Here is a 16,597-nt window from a genome sequence, read left to right as displayed (position 1 = left end):
AATGAAAAGCCTTGCCCTAATGCTCCTATTTTGGAAATCTTCTCTAAAGAAGAGACATGGATTTATGAGTCTGGAGTGGAGCCAACAAACTTTAGTCATGAGATTCAAAGGGGAAAAAAATCTACGTTGATCCTTTCAGGATGCTGAAACTAAACAATTTAAGTTAAACTCACAGTTCATAAAGCTTAAAAATTGCTCAAAAAATCAACTTGACTAGGGTAATACTAAACATCTAAATAATAATTTAGAGCTCTATATCTCTTCCAAGACTAGAAAAATGCCTTAGGGAAATGTTTATTCCTTTTTCATTCATCAAATATTTATGAGGTGAGGTAATTTGTTTGGTATTAAATAAAACATAAGTCAAATACATTGTTATAGTACATCAGTATCTTTATTTAACATGCCCTAGTAGATTATAAACCCTCATAAAGAAGGATCACTGTTTGGCAATCAGGAAAGGTAGAGAGGTTGAAAGACTTGTTCAAGGTCATTCAGCAACTTTGAATTGGGATTCAAATACAGAGCGTATGACTCTGTCTTTTGCGCTTCCCCCTCAATGAGTTTACAGTCTACTGTGGAGGTAATAACATAACAAAATACCACAGAAAGGGGTAAAAGAGACTGAAAGCATTTTATTAGTTTAAAAGATGGAGAGATTTGATTCATTTCAGAGAAACATACAAAGTCTCATTGCTATAGAGTTTGAAGAATTGGTGTTCTCTCTAATGGGGAAGAGAAGAGTGGCTATAACAGATAGAGGCTCTTCCAAAAGATCCCTATACCGGGAAACACACTGATGTGTTCAGAGACTGACAAGGCACTTGGTTGAAGCATCATTTCGTGGGAGGAAATGATGTGTGTAAGGGTGTGGAAAGGTGGATTGGGACTAGATCCTACAGTTCTTGAAACTGGACTTCATTTTGCACTCTAAAGAAGGATGAAAAGTAGTTTTTGAGTTGGGGAGAACCCTTATCACTCATCTAAGGGACACTCTGCTAGCTGCCTAAAAATGCAGACAGAGAGTTTCCGTTGTGGCACAGTAGAAACAAATCTGACTAGTATCCCTGAGGATAAATCCCTCCCTTGCTCAGTGGGTTAGGCATCTGGCATTGCCATGAGCTGTGATGTAGGTTACAGACATGGTTTGGATCCTAAGTTGCTGTGGCTGTGGTGTAGGCCAGTAGCTGCAGCTCCTATTTGACCCCTAGCCTGGGAACTTCCATATGCTGTGGGTGCAACCCTATAAAGCAAAAAAAAAAAAAAAAAAAAAGAAAGAAAGAAAGAAAAAGAAAAAGAAAAGCATAGACAAACTATATAACCTGTTTTCAAAATTAACATAATAACTTCTGGAGTTCCTACTATGGTGCAGTGTGTTAAGAATCCAACTGCTGTAGCTAGGGGTCCTCTGAGGCATGGGTTCAATCCAAGCCCGTTACAGTGGATTAAAAGGATCTGACATTGCCATAGCTGCAGTGTAGGTTGCTGTGACTCAGACTCATTCACCGGCCTGGGAACTTCTACATGCCACAGGTGCAGCTATAAAATTTTAAAAAATGAATGTAATAACTTATTATTGAACATCTCTTCGACGCAAAGGATTGAGCAAATAAATGTTCTTTTGATACATTAGCTCATTTGACTTTATTGTCCATAATCTTAGTGTGATTTGAACAAAGCTTATGGAGAGAACCACAATGCCAGGCTAAACAATACGGGTTTTATCTCAAGGGAAATGGAAGGCCCCTGAAGCATCATGCATGGGTAAGAAACACAATCTGATTTGCATTTTAGCCTAGGCCCTCTAACAGCAGTTTGGCGAATGAATTGGAGGGAACACATCTGGGGGCTGGGAGAAAATAGGAATGTTCTGCTTTTAGGTGGGCTATACCATAGGGAGAGCATTTTACTGGCAGTGTGTAGGATGGGTCAGATAAGGGGAGCCTGTGGGGAGGCGACCAAATAGGAAAACACTTCAGTTAAGTAGATGAGACGTAGTGACCATCTGACTTAAAAGGGCATCAGTGACATGGAAAAGATGGAACCCATAGGGGAAGGAGGTGTGGAATATGTTCAAGGCTGTCAATCAACTTAGATGCTGGTGGTACCGTCAATAAGGACAGAAAGTTCAAGAGGGGTTGCAGATGCAGGCGTGTTTAGATGGAGAGAAGGGTTTTATTTTGGTCCGATTGACTTTCAGGACATGACGGGAACGCCTCCAAAGTACAGTTGGCAATGTTGGTTGGGGATCTGAAGCAGGTGCTGTGGATAGAGATGTGTGGGCCACTGGCATACAGCTAACGGTTGAAAACAGGAATAAATGTCATCCTGGTGGAGATTATACAGGAAGAAATCACAAGAGATCCTGAGAATGTCCGCATTTAGAGCAGGGAAAGAGGCAGAGGACCAGGGGAGGAGACAGAAGAGATAACCATCTCTAACTCCATAGATTTATTGGGAAGATTAAATACACTAAGTTTGTTTCCCCTGAAATGTTTTGTTCAGTGCCTGCTACATCACAGATATACAAGCAGTTGTCTCCCGAACAAATGAACAAATGCAAAACTTCTTCACTTCACTCAACCTAATTTTTTACGGAAGAAAATCAAAAGCTCACGTCTCCCCATTGGTAGAAGAGCTTGGCAGCATTCCACTGCAGCTTCTGGTTCCGCTTGTTGCCCACGATGGGAGACCGGCCCCTGGAAAGGCCTTTCTTGGTGATATTCACGTGATGCCCTTTCATCCACTCTGGCCAGTTGCCACGGTTGCAGCGGTGAACAAAACGGGCACATTCCAGGAACAGTGCTGCTCTGGCTACCACGGGTGCTTCCTGAGTAGGACGTTAAGGAAAGAATAATGTGGGATTGATGAACAATAAATTGACCTTAAAGGGAAGGACTATGTACTCTTGGTTTATTTTCATCTCCATAGTTTTAGTTTAGCCGTATTTCCCAGGGAAGTGTTAGCACAGTTACAACAGTCCTGGGAAATCTGGAAAATGAATTCATGAAGGCAAATTTGAGTATTGAAAAATTAGACATTTTAAGGAGATTTCTGTGTTTAGTTTTCTCCTTTTGGAGAATCTCAAGTCATTTCATAACTCCATCTTTGTATTGAAGATGTAGCTGGGATTGGAGTGTGAAATAACTTTTAATAAAAAGCTTTAGGGAGTTCCCGTCCTGGTGCAGTGGTTAACGAATCCGACTAGGAACCATGAGGTTGCGGGTTCGGTCCCTGGCCTTGCTCAGTGGGTTAAGGATCCGGTGTTGCCGTGAGCTGTGGTGTAGGTTGCAGACGCGGCTTGGATCCCGCATTGCTGTGGCTCTGGCGTAGGCCAGTGGCTACAGCTCTGATTCGACCCCTGGCCTGGGAACCTCCATATTCCACGGGAGCGGCCCAAAGAAATAGCAAAAAGACAAAGAAAAAAAAAGCTTTTAAATATGAAACTTTTTTGGGGGGGGAATTCCCATTGCGGCTCAGTGGTAATGGACCTTACTAGTATGCATGAGGATGCAGGTCTGATCCCTGGCCTTGCTCAGTGGGTTAAGTATCCAGAATTGCCACAAGCTGCAGTGTAGGTTGCAAATGTGGCTTGGATCTGGTGTTGCTGTGGCAATGACTGGCAGCTGTCACTCCAATTCAACCCCTAGCCTGGGAACATCCATGTGCCATAGGTGTGACCCTAAAAAGCAAAAAAAAAAAAAAAAAAAAAAAAAAAAAAAGAAAGACAAAAAGAAAATTTTTTTAAACCTAAAATTAACATGAGGCAAACATATATTCAATTTCTAGAACTAGCCTGATGTCAAGCAAGGGTATCGATAGGGATTTTGTTCAAACAAAAATCTGTTATTTAGGACCATTCACTGGTTCCGAGGAAGTGCAACTGTTTTCTCATTGGCTAGTTAGAAAAGGCAAAGCTTACTAAATCAGGCTGAGTTGTAAGACAAAACAGAGAATAAGTTGGGGCCTGAAATACAAAAATTAATAAATAAGGTTGTTAGTTTTTTCCCCCAATTTTTCTTAAACAACAGGCCAAATTCTGCTTTAAAAGGTATGGTTTCAACTGAAACTATTTGACAAAGAGGAAATTGCTTAATTGATAAGTGAAAAATAGAGCATTTCTTCAGGAAAATAAAAATATGGCTCCATCTCGTCATGTCAAGATGTACTTGAAAAAAATGAAACATCTTTTAGTTGATACCCAGAAACTGGTAAGAGTGAGATAGGTCCTATAATAAAAAAAAAAAAAAAAAAAATTGAAGTTCTTGTTGTGACTCAGCAGAAGTGAATCTGACTTGTATTCATGAGGATGCAGGTTCGATCCCTGGCCTCACTCAGCAGGTTAAGGATCCAGAGTTGCCATGAGCTATGGTTAAGGTTGCAGATGTGGCTCGGATCCCACATCACTGTGTCTGTGGTGTAGGCCAGTAGATACAGCTCTGATTTAACCCCTAGCCTGGGACCCTCCATATGCCATGGGTGCAGCCCTAAAAAAAGACAAAAAATTTAATAAGGGAAGGAGTATGAAGTTTCTCATAGGTCAACAGGTCACAAAAAATACATACATCAAAAATTCATTTGTGCCAGTTAAAACAAGATACATCACAATATTAGCCATCACCTCAGAGTTACCTAATAACCACAGGTTGCTTAGTAACCACGTTTTTCAAACTGAAACGATTTCATTGTTGCAAGCAATAGTATTCTTAACAATGCTTCTATCCAAAAATGTTAAAATAGAGGCTATTATAGAGAAAATATCAACTTGTTTTTATAAATTATAATTCTAAATTATCCTAACAACCCTGTGAAACAACATTTTCATTCAACTATTTTTAAAAATGAGGTATAATTTCCCACTCTCATAGAGCTGGGAAGAAACGGACATAGGAGTCAATCGCAGGTCTATCTGATGCCCAGATCTCTGCTAGTTCCTCTCTGGTATCTACAATGTCTTAATTTAAATTCATGTAATTCTTGGTAAAATATGATTTCTACAATGTCTATAGAAAGATACTCTTTTAAAATGGGACATTAATGTCATGTAATGTTATTTTCTTTTTTTGTTTTATCTTTTTTTTTATTACTCAAATGAATTTATCACATCTGTAGTTATATAATGATCATAACAATCCAATTTCATGGGATTTCCATTCCATAACCCAAGCATGTTATTTTCTAAAACACAAATACATACATACATACAAAAGAGGTGAATATATAATCACCTCTTTTCCCATTTAAAATATATTATTGGCTCCATCTACTTCAATCATCAATGAATGAAGATACCTGACCTTTGGTTCATCTCTCTCTGTCCCCAATTCAAGTGCTCTATGGCCCAATTATGTCAAACTGGTTAGCCTCCCAAATATGACATCTCATACCTTTCCATGTGTTGTTTCCACAACTTGCAAAGCCTTTAAACCCCTTTTCCATCTGGCAAATTTCCACCTTTAAGATTTTTTAGATACCTCCCCCTTTTTTTTTGCCCTTGCCCATGGCATGTGGAAGTCTCTGGGGCCAGGAATCAAACCTGAGCCACAGCAGAGACCTGAGTTGCTGTAGTGACAATGCCAGATACTTAACTTACTGTGCCATAAGAGAACTCCTAGTTACCTTCTTTAAGAAGCCTTCCTTAGTCCCTTCCCTCTTCAGGCAGAATTGGTTACTTCACACTGTTGAGTACCACAGTATCTCAAACACATTGGATGATTCAAGTAAGTTAGCCCTTTAAGCATTTTTCTCTTTGTCTACAACCCAAGTGAAGCCATCAAGAATTCCAATAAGAAATTTATCTATGTAGGGATTTAATTTTACAAAGCATCTGATGTATTGCCATGACATACAAAATTAATTTATGTGAAAAGGCAAAATACAAGAAAAACACAATGGCAAGATTCTATCATTAATGGATGGGCACTCATGATGAGAAACTAACATCAACTGCACTGGTGCCAAGACTTGGTAGCAGGTTACAAGACTTGGTAGCAGGTCACAGGGATAGAAAGACTTTAGATTGCAAAGAGTCAGAGGACTTTCTGAATCAAACCTATCATTACTATGGTGCCATAACATATAAACTAAGTATTTATGCTTCTTTCTTGTATTAAATATTCATTTTACTAAACATCTTAGATACGTATTAATCTGTATCTGGAAAAAGCTAGAACATTTGCCTCTAAAAATGAATGCTGGTCTAGAGGGCAAGGTGAGTGATGCAAATTTATTTTTAGAGGGTTGCATTTTGACATATTTCTAATGTAAAGCAATAGGATTCATTGCTTAATGACAGGAAGACAGAAACAACATTGCTGGAATAACATTACATTATGAAACCTGGCTCCTTCATGATTTAACAAAGGTAAAACATAACCTAACTCAAATATATGGGGCAGAGTATTTTTTTTTAATTGCCTTGAACTATTAGATGGTGCTAAAAGGACTAACAGAAGATGAATACAAAAAATCTAAATTGTGCTTATGTGAGGTTTCCTACGTAGATTGGCTTGACTTTTTCAGAAAAACATTCAGAAATGTTTTTATTTGCCTAGGAAGCTCAAGGTGTTTTGAATGAAAGCAATTTTAATTCTCTGCTCTCAAAAACTTTTTAGATAAAACCCAGATATTACTAGTTATTGACCCAGAGAAATCCTAAGTTAGGAAATGGAATTGAGATCAATATGCAAATAATTCCCATTAACTAACTACCAAGCACAACATTAAAGGATGGAGGTTGGTTATTATCTGATAAATCTGATCAGATTAATTGCCAAACCCAGTAACTTTGTTAATGCCACTATCTGGATTAAGGGATAATGACATAGAGTAAAGCAAATATTGCCTTTTTATTATAAGCCTCATGAACTTGGCAGATGAAAACGAGCTTGGGAATACTATGGTCAAGAAGGCACTGAGCACTACCAATTTTAGGGTGTTGTAGTGTGTATATTACTGTACAAACAATTGAGGTTGGTATTGTGGTACAAAGCTAAGGACTCAACTGTACGCTCTGGTAGAAGATAGCAACAAATATTGACTTCACATGTGTGAAAGAGTATTCAAGGCATTCTAGTGTGAGTGTGGCTGTGGGGAATTATTTTCCTTATCAGTTCCTTTCAAAGTGTAGTTTATCTATTTTTTTTACTTTAATTATTTTTTGGTCTTTTTAGGGCCGAACCCATGGCATATAGAGATTCCCAGGCTAGGGGTCAAATCAGAGCTGTAGCCATTGGCCTACACCGCAGCCACAGCAATGCCAGATCGAGCCGTGTCTGTGACCTACACCACAGCTCATGACAATGCTAGATCTTTAACCCTCTGAGCAAGGCCAGGGATCAAACCTGCATCCTCACGGAACTAGTCAGGTTTGTTTCCACTGAGCCATGATGAGAACTCCCACGTGTAGTTTAGAAAGTATTGATTTTAGGGGCAGGTTAACAGAATGCCTTAGACAAAAGATTCTTCCTGGACACAAAGGGAAGTCAATTTTTCCCTCTTTTACCTCTTATGGCGCAGTGTAATCTGAAGCAGCAGTGAAAAATGGAGGCATGACAAAACGGACAGGGATGGATTCACATCATAGAGGAAAACAGCAGAAATGGAGAAAAATGAATCGGAAGAATGCTGCATGGATGAAAAGAACCACAGGGTATCAGAGGCATAGTTAAAAATGAACATCTAAACAAAACTTGATGCCATTGGTATACCATAGAGAATCTTGCTTGTGGTCCTAAAGAAAAAGTAGGCATATGTAAAGTAGGCATATGTAAAGTCTGGTAAACATGTTTACCAGATTACCTTTTTATGCTCCATAATACCAGAGAGCACTTCAATTCCACTATGACACAATGTCATAGTTCTCAGATAAGCGAGAATCAATTTTTAACTGGGAAGATAAAGTATTACATTGAACCTTATAAAGTTTCTAAGTTTGCAGGTCAAAAACAGTAGCCCATTACCAGTTTCATACGGTTTGGTCTTACGTCAGGTGTTCTCTGCAACGGCGACAGAGCTGTCTGGTTAAAATTACAAAATGTCTCGCGTTATGCAGCCTGTATTTCTCTAACATTCCACAACTAGAAATTTCAAGCATCAGGTTACTTTTCCTTGACTTCCTTTGTCACTTTTTCTTGCATTTTATAAGATAATTATGTATATTGAATGTTTCCTTTATGAAAGTGAAGCAGAGAACTAGAGCACTAATTCAAACAGCTGTGCTTTATTTTGCCTGGGGGCCTAGACAATATTGTTACCTATATATGATGGTTAATTGAAGGTTATAATTGCAATACACTCCTTTCCCTGAAGCACTATATCTAAACTTATTATGTGAGAAGAAAGCCTGACTGATCCTGAAAACTCATAATAACAAAGGACAGGATCAAACTGTTTTTAAAGACTGAATATTTGATGTTGGCCCCTGGGGAATTACATAATATTTTTATTGCCTTACAATAAAATATAAAGCTCTTGCTGGTGCAAGATACCTATTTATTTAAAACCACTGGGAATAGCAGTTATTGTGGGTCTTAGTGTGCATTGAAACCTTGCTTGCTAGAGGGCATGTGCTTATGACTCGGTATTTATTACTTGGCTTGTATTGAATTCTCTGTCTGACTGAGATAATTAAGCAACTGACAGGCTGCCTCTGCCCCTGTTCATTTCTACAGTAGCTGTAGGCAACTGAAACGATTCCGCTGTCAGGCTAGAGGCAGGCATTATTTTTAGCACACACTCGTTCAGATCATGCTAATATTTTGGATAAATGTTTTAAAAGCTAAATGAAGATTCCTGTTTCTGACAATATGATGAATTAGGTGTGAAGACAAACCTCTTTTGGTCTAGACACCTAAAAATGCTGGATAAAGTATCCAAAACATTTTTTCACTTTGTTTTTGCTTTTGTTTCTAATATGAGATGATAGACCATTGGAGAGTAGAAATTATAAGAAAGTGCAATTCTGGGGTAAAGGTAGGGGGAAGACTGTAAACTAGTGTAGGAATATTTGCCTCAAGGGTTTTCATTGCTTACAGCAAGACAGGAGCGTGGGTTTTCAATGGATCAAAAGTTAAGTGTCTGGGTCCAAGGAGAGTGGGAGGTCAGGCCATAGACTCCTATATAAAACCAACCTTCCAGGTGGCAGCCACCCTCAGGGCATGAAAAATAAAATAATCTGTTCCACAGAAGAGCCTGCATGACTAGGCTTGGTTCTGGGTGAAACAGAAAAGAAAAAGAAAAAAAAAAGTCTTAAATGAGAACTCCCAATAAAAATTCCACATTATCATCTACTGTTTGGACTGGAATAGGCACTACTTCCATGCTCCTTGCACCCAAACAATAGTTTACAAAATGATCTTAGGCTGGTGATGCTTTTAGAAAAGAAATGGAAATCCTCTCTGGGGGACTACTTTAAACCAGTGCTTCTCAAATCTTCAAACTTGAGTATACATAAGAGTTACTTATGTATACTTCTGGGAATATGGATAAAATAGATTCTTTGACCTCACCCCCAGAGATTCTGATTCAGCAGATCTGTTGCAGGGCCTGAAAATCTGCATTTCTATCATGCTCATTAATGATGCTGATACTGCTACTCCACTGAATAACACTGCTTCTAACACAGGTCTTAAAGAATTAGCACAGATAAAGTTTTAAGAAGTTAATCTCACACTAAAAATACATTTAAAAAATTCACCATGAGGAGTGCTTTTGTAGTGCAGTGGGTTATGGATCCAGCATTGCCGCTGCTGTGGCTCAGGTTGCTGCTATGGCACAGGTTTGACACCTGGCTTGGGAACTCCCACATGCTGCAGGTATGGCATGGCATAAAATAAAATAAAATAATACTTAAAAAAATCCACCATAAAAAAAAAAATCCACCATGAGTAAGAGCCAGCAAAAACAAAGTATCAAATCAGACACAAGGGCTGAAGTTACTGGAATCTTAGTCTATAAGAAGCATTTAAAGATTAATGTGAATATTAAAAATAGGAGGAATTAGATGATCAAAGTTGACCAGCTAGTTTAAAACAAGAATAAATAGAACTTCCACAAATAAAAAATGTAGTACTTGAAATTTAAAACTCAGTGAATACATTAAAACACAGATTAGATCAGTGGTTTGTTTTGTTTTGTTGTGTTTTTTTTTAAATCAACTTCAGCACTATTGACCATTTTGGCCGGATAGTTCTTTTTTTTGTGAGCGGTGCACTATGAATTATGAGATGTTTATCACATCTTTGTTATCTATTAACAAGATGCAAATAGCAATCCCCAGGCTGTGAGAACCAAAAACTTCCTTCAAACACCACCAATGTTCTGGTAGGCAAAATTACCCCTGGTTAAGAACCATGGAATTGTAAATCAACTATACTCTAATAAAATTAAGAAAAAAAAAAGAACCATGAGATCAGATATAATTGAAAAGAGAAAAAGTGAAATGGAAGCAATATCTCAGGAAATTAGCCAAGATACAGCAGATAAAGAGACAAAGAAATTAAAAATATGAAAAAGAGGTTGTCCAAAACAGAGGATAAACTGAGAAGATCTATCACACATTTCTGAAATTTATAGAAGTAAAAATTAGGGAAAATGTGAAAGGCACAATCTTTGAAGAGTTTGTAGTTGGAAAATTTCCAGAATAGATGTAATATATATCAATTACATGATTCAAGGGCTTATTGAACCTTAAATAAGAAAAACAGGCTGGGAACATTTTAGTGAAACTGCAAAATATTAACAATAAAGAGAAGATATTAAAAACAACTGCAAGAGGGGATTGGAGGAGACATATTATCTACAAAAGGATGTCAATTAAGCCAAAAGTGAAGGGGTTATTGCCTTTGAAGTACAGAAAGAAAATATTAGCCTATAGTTCTATCAAAAGTAGCTTTCAAGAATGAGATCCAGAAAAAGACATTTTCAGGTAAACTGTAGCTGAGAGAGTTACTGATATTTGATCATCACCAAAGAAATGTCTGAAAGGTTTCCTTCAGTAGAAGGATATAAATCTTAGGAGAGAAAGCCTAAGATGCAAGGAGGAATGGTGAGCAAAGATTATGCTAACCTTTGGGGCAAATGTAAAAATCACTTTCCTAAAAATCAATAAAAACAATGTCACTTTGTCAATGTTAAAACAAAAACAAGATAGAACTAAATCTTAAAAAATAGTTGGGATTCAAACCATTCACAATCTATTGTTGTAAAGAAGACTAAAGAGATTCATTCATTAATTTTAGACTTCGTTTAGTTAAATATGTATGCAATTTAAAAAAATATAAATGGAATATAAAAATTCCCATAGAAAAATGAATAAAACAAAGCTAAACCAAAACAAAACAAGAGAAATAAAATACAATCCAATAGTTTTAAGGGCGACATGAAATGAAAAAAAGAATACACATACAATGAAATAATGAAAAAAATGTAATAAATAGGAAGAAAAAGACAAGTGAGTCTGTATCAGTAATCATAATCTGTGTAAATGCACTAAATTTTCTAGGGGAAAACAGAACATTAGGGTGGTATAAAAATTCAAATATTTGCATTTTATAAGAGATATACCTAAAACACAAAGATGTAGAGAATCTGAAAATAAGAGGGATTGGCAAAAAGACATACCAGAGCCAAACTAACTTAATAAAACTGTTTCAGCTGCATCGATATCAAAGAAAATATATCTTATATATACTAGAAATAAACTGAGTCACTGGATTGTGACAAAAGGTTCATAGCATATGCACACTTCTAAACTTTCTGCCTCTGAATAAATAAAACAAATATTGCTGGAACTATAGTATAAACGGACAAGTTTGCCATCATAGTGGAAATTTTAACACATCAGTAATTGATAAATAAGGGAGTGAGGGGGGAAAATAAGGATATAGAAGATGGTGAATATAAAACACCATACCCTAATGGATCTGGAAGATATGCTAAGTGAAATGTTAAACAGAGAAAGGTAAGTACTATATGATTTCACTGATAGGTGGAATTAAAAAAAAATAAATGTGAACAAGCAAAATAACAGAAACAGACTCATAGGAGCAGAAACTAATATAATATTGTATGTCAAACTAAACTTCATTAAAAAACAGGAAAGTCACTATGTACACCCAACAACTGAGAATGCGTTCTTTTCAACTACACATGGAACATTTATGAAAATTAATAATGCTCTAACGCAAGTCTAAATTAACTTCAAGGAATTGGTATCTGAAAATGAAGTTAGAAATCATTAACAAGTGGATACCTAACAAAACCCTGGAATTTATAAATTGAAACACACACATATACATATTTAAATAACCTATGTACAAGGAAATCATTAAATAAATTAAAAAGGACTTAAATTGTAACAAAAATACTACTTATCAAGCTAGATTAACTCAGAGTACACAAGGAATGGAACAAGTAATCGAAATAGTATTTAGAGGGAAATTAATAGCTAAATGTTCAGTTTTGAACAAAAACCAAAATAAAATTATGAGCTAGGCATTCAGCTAATAAGCTAAGGAATAATACAATGGATTCAAAGCAAGAAGAAAGAAATAAAAAATAAGAGCAGATATTAATGAATTAGGGAACAAGATATGATAGAGAGAATCAACAAGGTCATTAAAAAAGACTAATAAAGTTGACAAATTTCTGGCAAGCCTAATCAAGGGGAAAAAAAAAGGAAATGAATTTAGGAATAAAAACAGATAAAATAACCACAAATGTCACAAAAAATTGTGAATGCATAAGAAAATGTTGTGATCAACTTTAGGTCAACAAATATGAAAATATAGGTAAAACTGACAAATTACCACAAAAAATTAAAATTACTTAAAGAGACTCAGGAAGAAATAGCACTTTTGAATAATCAATCCAGATCTGAATTTCAATTTGAATTTTAATTATATCCAAATTTATCTATGGATTCAATGTAATTCCAAGAATAAACCAAAGGATTTTCATGGAAACTGACAAGTTAATTATAAAATTCATATGTAAGAGCAAAGAGCCAAGAATAGCCTACATGATGTTCAAAGTTGAAGCTAGATTAACTCAGAGTATACAAGGAATGGAACAGAAAAAAGCTCAGAATCACACCCATGCATGTCTGGGAACTTGACACATAATTGAGATGGCATTGCATATCAGATAATAAAGTATGAATTAGTTAATATCTTATGCTAGGATAATTATTTTTCCATGTGAATTAAAAAGAAAAAAAATCCTATTTTATGACACACAGTAAATTGTGGTTAAGGACCTAAAAGTGAAATGTAAATTTTAAAACTTGGATGAAAATGTAAGATGTATTTATTGTTATCATGGGATTTCTTTAAAAAGACATAAAAATGCTAACCATTAAAGAAAAGTTTTATAAATTAAAGTTTCCTCTTCATTAAAATACAGAATAAGGAAACAAAACAAAACGATATAGTCTCTAGGGATTCAAGCTCCTGCAAAAAAAACAAAGCAAGCATCGGGAAGATTAAAACAAAGTTCAAGAGTATCTTGAACAGTATCTTCTGGAAAGTAGGGGTGAGTGATTAAAGAAGGAAATATAGGGGACTTTAAAGAAACTGGAAATACCCTATTTTTTAACATATGTGATGGGTATGTGACATTAAAATTTTTTTCTGTAAACTCTTTATTGATATATATTTTTCTTATGCTACAGTCTACAATCAGAATTTTTTCAAAAATTCAATAATACTACTAGAATAAAGTGAATAATTTAACAAGTTAGTTCTGATTATTATGGATTATTTCAACTTTCCTTATGGTGCAAAAGAGAACACATTGTTATTTTGCTTTGATAGTTCCTCATTGGCATATATGCCTAACTACTTGAAAAAATATAACTTGCATTGATCATCAAGTAGTCTTATGATGTTAAACCGCAAGGTGGATTAAATTTGTTGCAGTGAACCTGAAAATATGACTACATGATAATCAAATGTTTCACTTTCGTCAGGAGAGTTCCAGTTTATGTCTAACTGGTATAATTATTGATAGCACCTCATTTCACTTGTAAAAGTGTCCCAGGTTGGATAAATGTTATATAACTACTACTCCTAAAGCTATGTATTTGTGAAGTTATTATAATCTAATATGAATTCATAGAATTGTTCCTAAAGCAAACAAACATTATTCCTAGTGTTACTCATGCTAACACATTTCCAGTAAATTAGAAATCACTATGTCTGTACATGTTATATGTGCCATATATTCAATTGGATGAAAAAAGGACAATTTCACCTGAAAAATATAGAAAACAGAAATGCCTTTTGTTTGAACTGTTTAATTTTCTATTTTTTGTGTTTGTAGATTATATAAACCTAAAGATGAAATGAGTCCTTTCTAAAACATGTCTTTTAAAAAATGACTTACAGTTGCAGTTATTAAATTTATGCTAAAAAGAGAGGAGGAGCTGTGCTGAACTTCAAAGTGAACCAATTATCCCTTTGTAGTCATAGCAATAAGAGGACTGTTTAAAACATACGAAAACCTTCAGATTGGCCAGACTTTGAACAATGTTATTTCTCATATTTCTTTCATTTAATAACTTTTTAATTCTGAAGAAAATTGTAACCTTGGAAAAAAATCACACTTAAATTCTATGATTAAGGCAACAAAATAATGAAAGCTATTCCGCAATAAAATGACAACAGAATGCAGACACTGTATTGGAAGTTGCACTTAAAAAATGAAGGTGATATCCAACAAATGTAGACAATAAAAGTGATCTGGGAGAAAGTGTTGGCTAGAATATGATGATGAACTGAATACATCATTTGTTTATTCCTCTCCCAAATCCTATCTAATGAAATGGAAAAATACATACCTCTGTCTACATCAGTATCTATATCTGTATCTATCTCAGCATCTGCGTATCTATCTGACATCTGTATCTATCTGCCTACCTATCATCAATCTATAAATCTGTCATTTATATCTTCATCTATATATATTTCTATATTCATATTTCTATCTATCTTTACACATAAATAGGATATGATTAAAACCACGAATACATGGAAAAACATATAGAACACAATTAAATGTCAAGCATTTCTGAGAGGCAGGAAGCAGATAAGATCAGATATTAAGTGAAAGCAAACATAGTGGATACAAAAGCTAATAATAGTAGTTCCTATCGTGGTGCAGCAGAAATGAATCTGACTAGGAACCATGAGGTTGTGGGTTCGATCCGTGGCCTCCTTCAGTGGGTTAAGGATCTGGTGTTGCCATGAGCTGTTGAGTAGGTCACAGATGTGGCTTGGATCCCACGTTGCTGTGGCTGTGGCTGGCAGCTATAGCTCCAATTTGACCCCTGGCTTGGGAAACCTCCATATGCTGTGGGTGCGGCGCTAAAAAAAAGAAAAAAAAAAAAGAAAAAACTAATAACACAAATCAATGGGTATGAACAACAGTAGTTGCCACAGCTACATAAATCTCAGTACAAGCAGAATGCTGCTTTCATTCGAACACCTCAGACATGCAGCTACATTGTCCTTCCTCTCAGTCCACTTGCCAGCATATACCGGTGACTTCAGTTCCTTTACTTTTCTATACCTGAGAAACCAAATTTAAGCATGCCCTCAGCTGGGGGACCATCTAGGCTTAATCCTTTCCTCTCACATCAACAAATAAGACAATGAGTATGAAGATGCTAATAATGAAAACATTACTTTTGTTAGTTTCTCCCACCATCTCTGTCACCACCATCACGACCGCCATCATGACATCACCACCACCATAGCCACTGTCACCACCTATTCTTTGTATTCAACTAAGTGGATCTAACTCGATCTTCTCTGTCTCTAACTTTGACTGAGTCTGACATCTGGGCACTCCTTGGCTTTGGCCTAGAATCAAAGACTCTCAGATAAGAAAAAAACTTTTACTAATCATCCATTTCTTGAGTCTACATGCATACTTTCCCGCATTGAGTCCAGTGTAGTGACAAAGAGCTCATGACTTCCCAATGTATCTACTTCATCACTAGACATATATAATGATCAGAAGATGTTTCTTTGAGGCTCAAAGATGCTGCTTACAAGTATCAAACCCTCTTTATTTTATGTCTTAACATGAGATTAATAGGATTGAGAAGGTCAAGCAGGGCCAGAGCAGGTCCTACAGGAAAGGAAGAAGGAGAATTTAGTGATATGGTAACTATCTGGCTATAGTCTTACTTGGGGGAAGTAAAATAAAATTTAAAATTTCTAGAGAATTCAGACCAACCTAATGGTAGGAGTTAAGCTACAGTAAATAATAGAGTATACGTATATCTGGAAACCCTACAAATTACATCTCCTTGGAAACTCTAAGGATTATAGGAGTTAAAAATCATATAGGTATGGAACCATCTGGTGAAGGAGTTAAATTCCAACATCCATGAGACTGATTACCAAAGTATTCATCAATATTGTTCTTAAAATAATGTCCATTCAGAAGTCATTACTCTTTTGTTCTACTGGGATTATTTCTTAAATCTTCAAATGTACTGCTTTCTTTGTGGCAAGCCTCCTGTTTCTCCCATGTCCACATGTCTTATAAATCTTAAAAGCTTTTCTCTGCAGGAATTATTTCTTCTGTT

At 35.9% G+C, this 16,597-nt stretch overlaps 1 protein-coding gene across 4 annotated transcripts in view; it reads right to left on the bottom strand.

Annotated features, from left to right (window-relative positions):
• UNC80 (unc-80 homolog, NALCN activator) overlaps nt 1-16,597 on the bottom strand; it is a 253,679-nt gene that overhangs the window by 128,584 nt on the left and 108,498 nt on the right. For all 4 annotated transcript variants that reach the window (XM_021075021.1, XM_021075020.1, XM_003133630.5 and 1 more), the window contains one exon: nt 2,618-2,830. In XM_021075021.1, the coding sequence (XP_020930680.1) occupies nt 2,618-2,830 (213 nt within the window). The remainder of the gene's footprint in view (nt 1-2,617; nt 2,831-16,597) is intronic.

Source organism: Sus scrofa, chromosome 15 (genome assembly GCF_000003025.6).
Source record: "Sus scrofa isolate TJ Tabasco breed Duroc chromosome 15, Sscrofa11.1, whole genome shotgun sequence".
In the NCBI taxonomy this organism is placed as follows: Eukaryota; Metazoa; Chordata; class Mammalia; order Artiodactyla; family Suidae; genus Sus; species Sus scrofa.
Note: the sequence above shows the minus strand (reverse complement) of the source record. Positions and strands in the feature narration are given on the sequence as shown.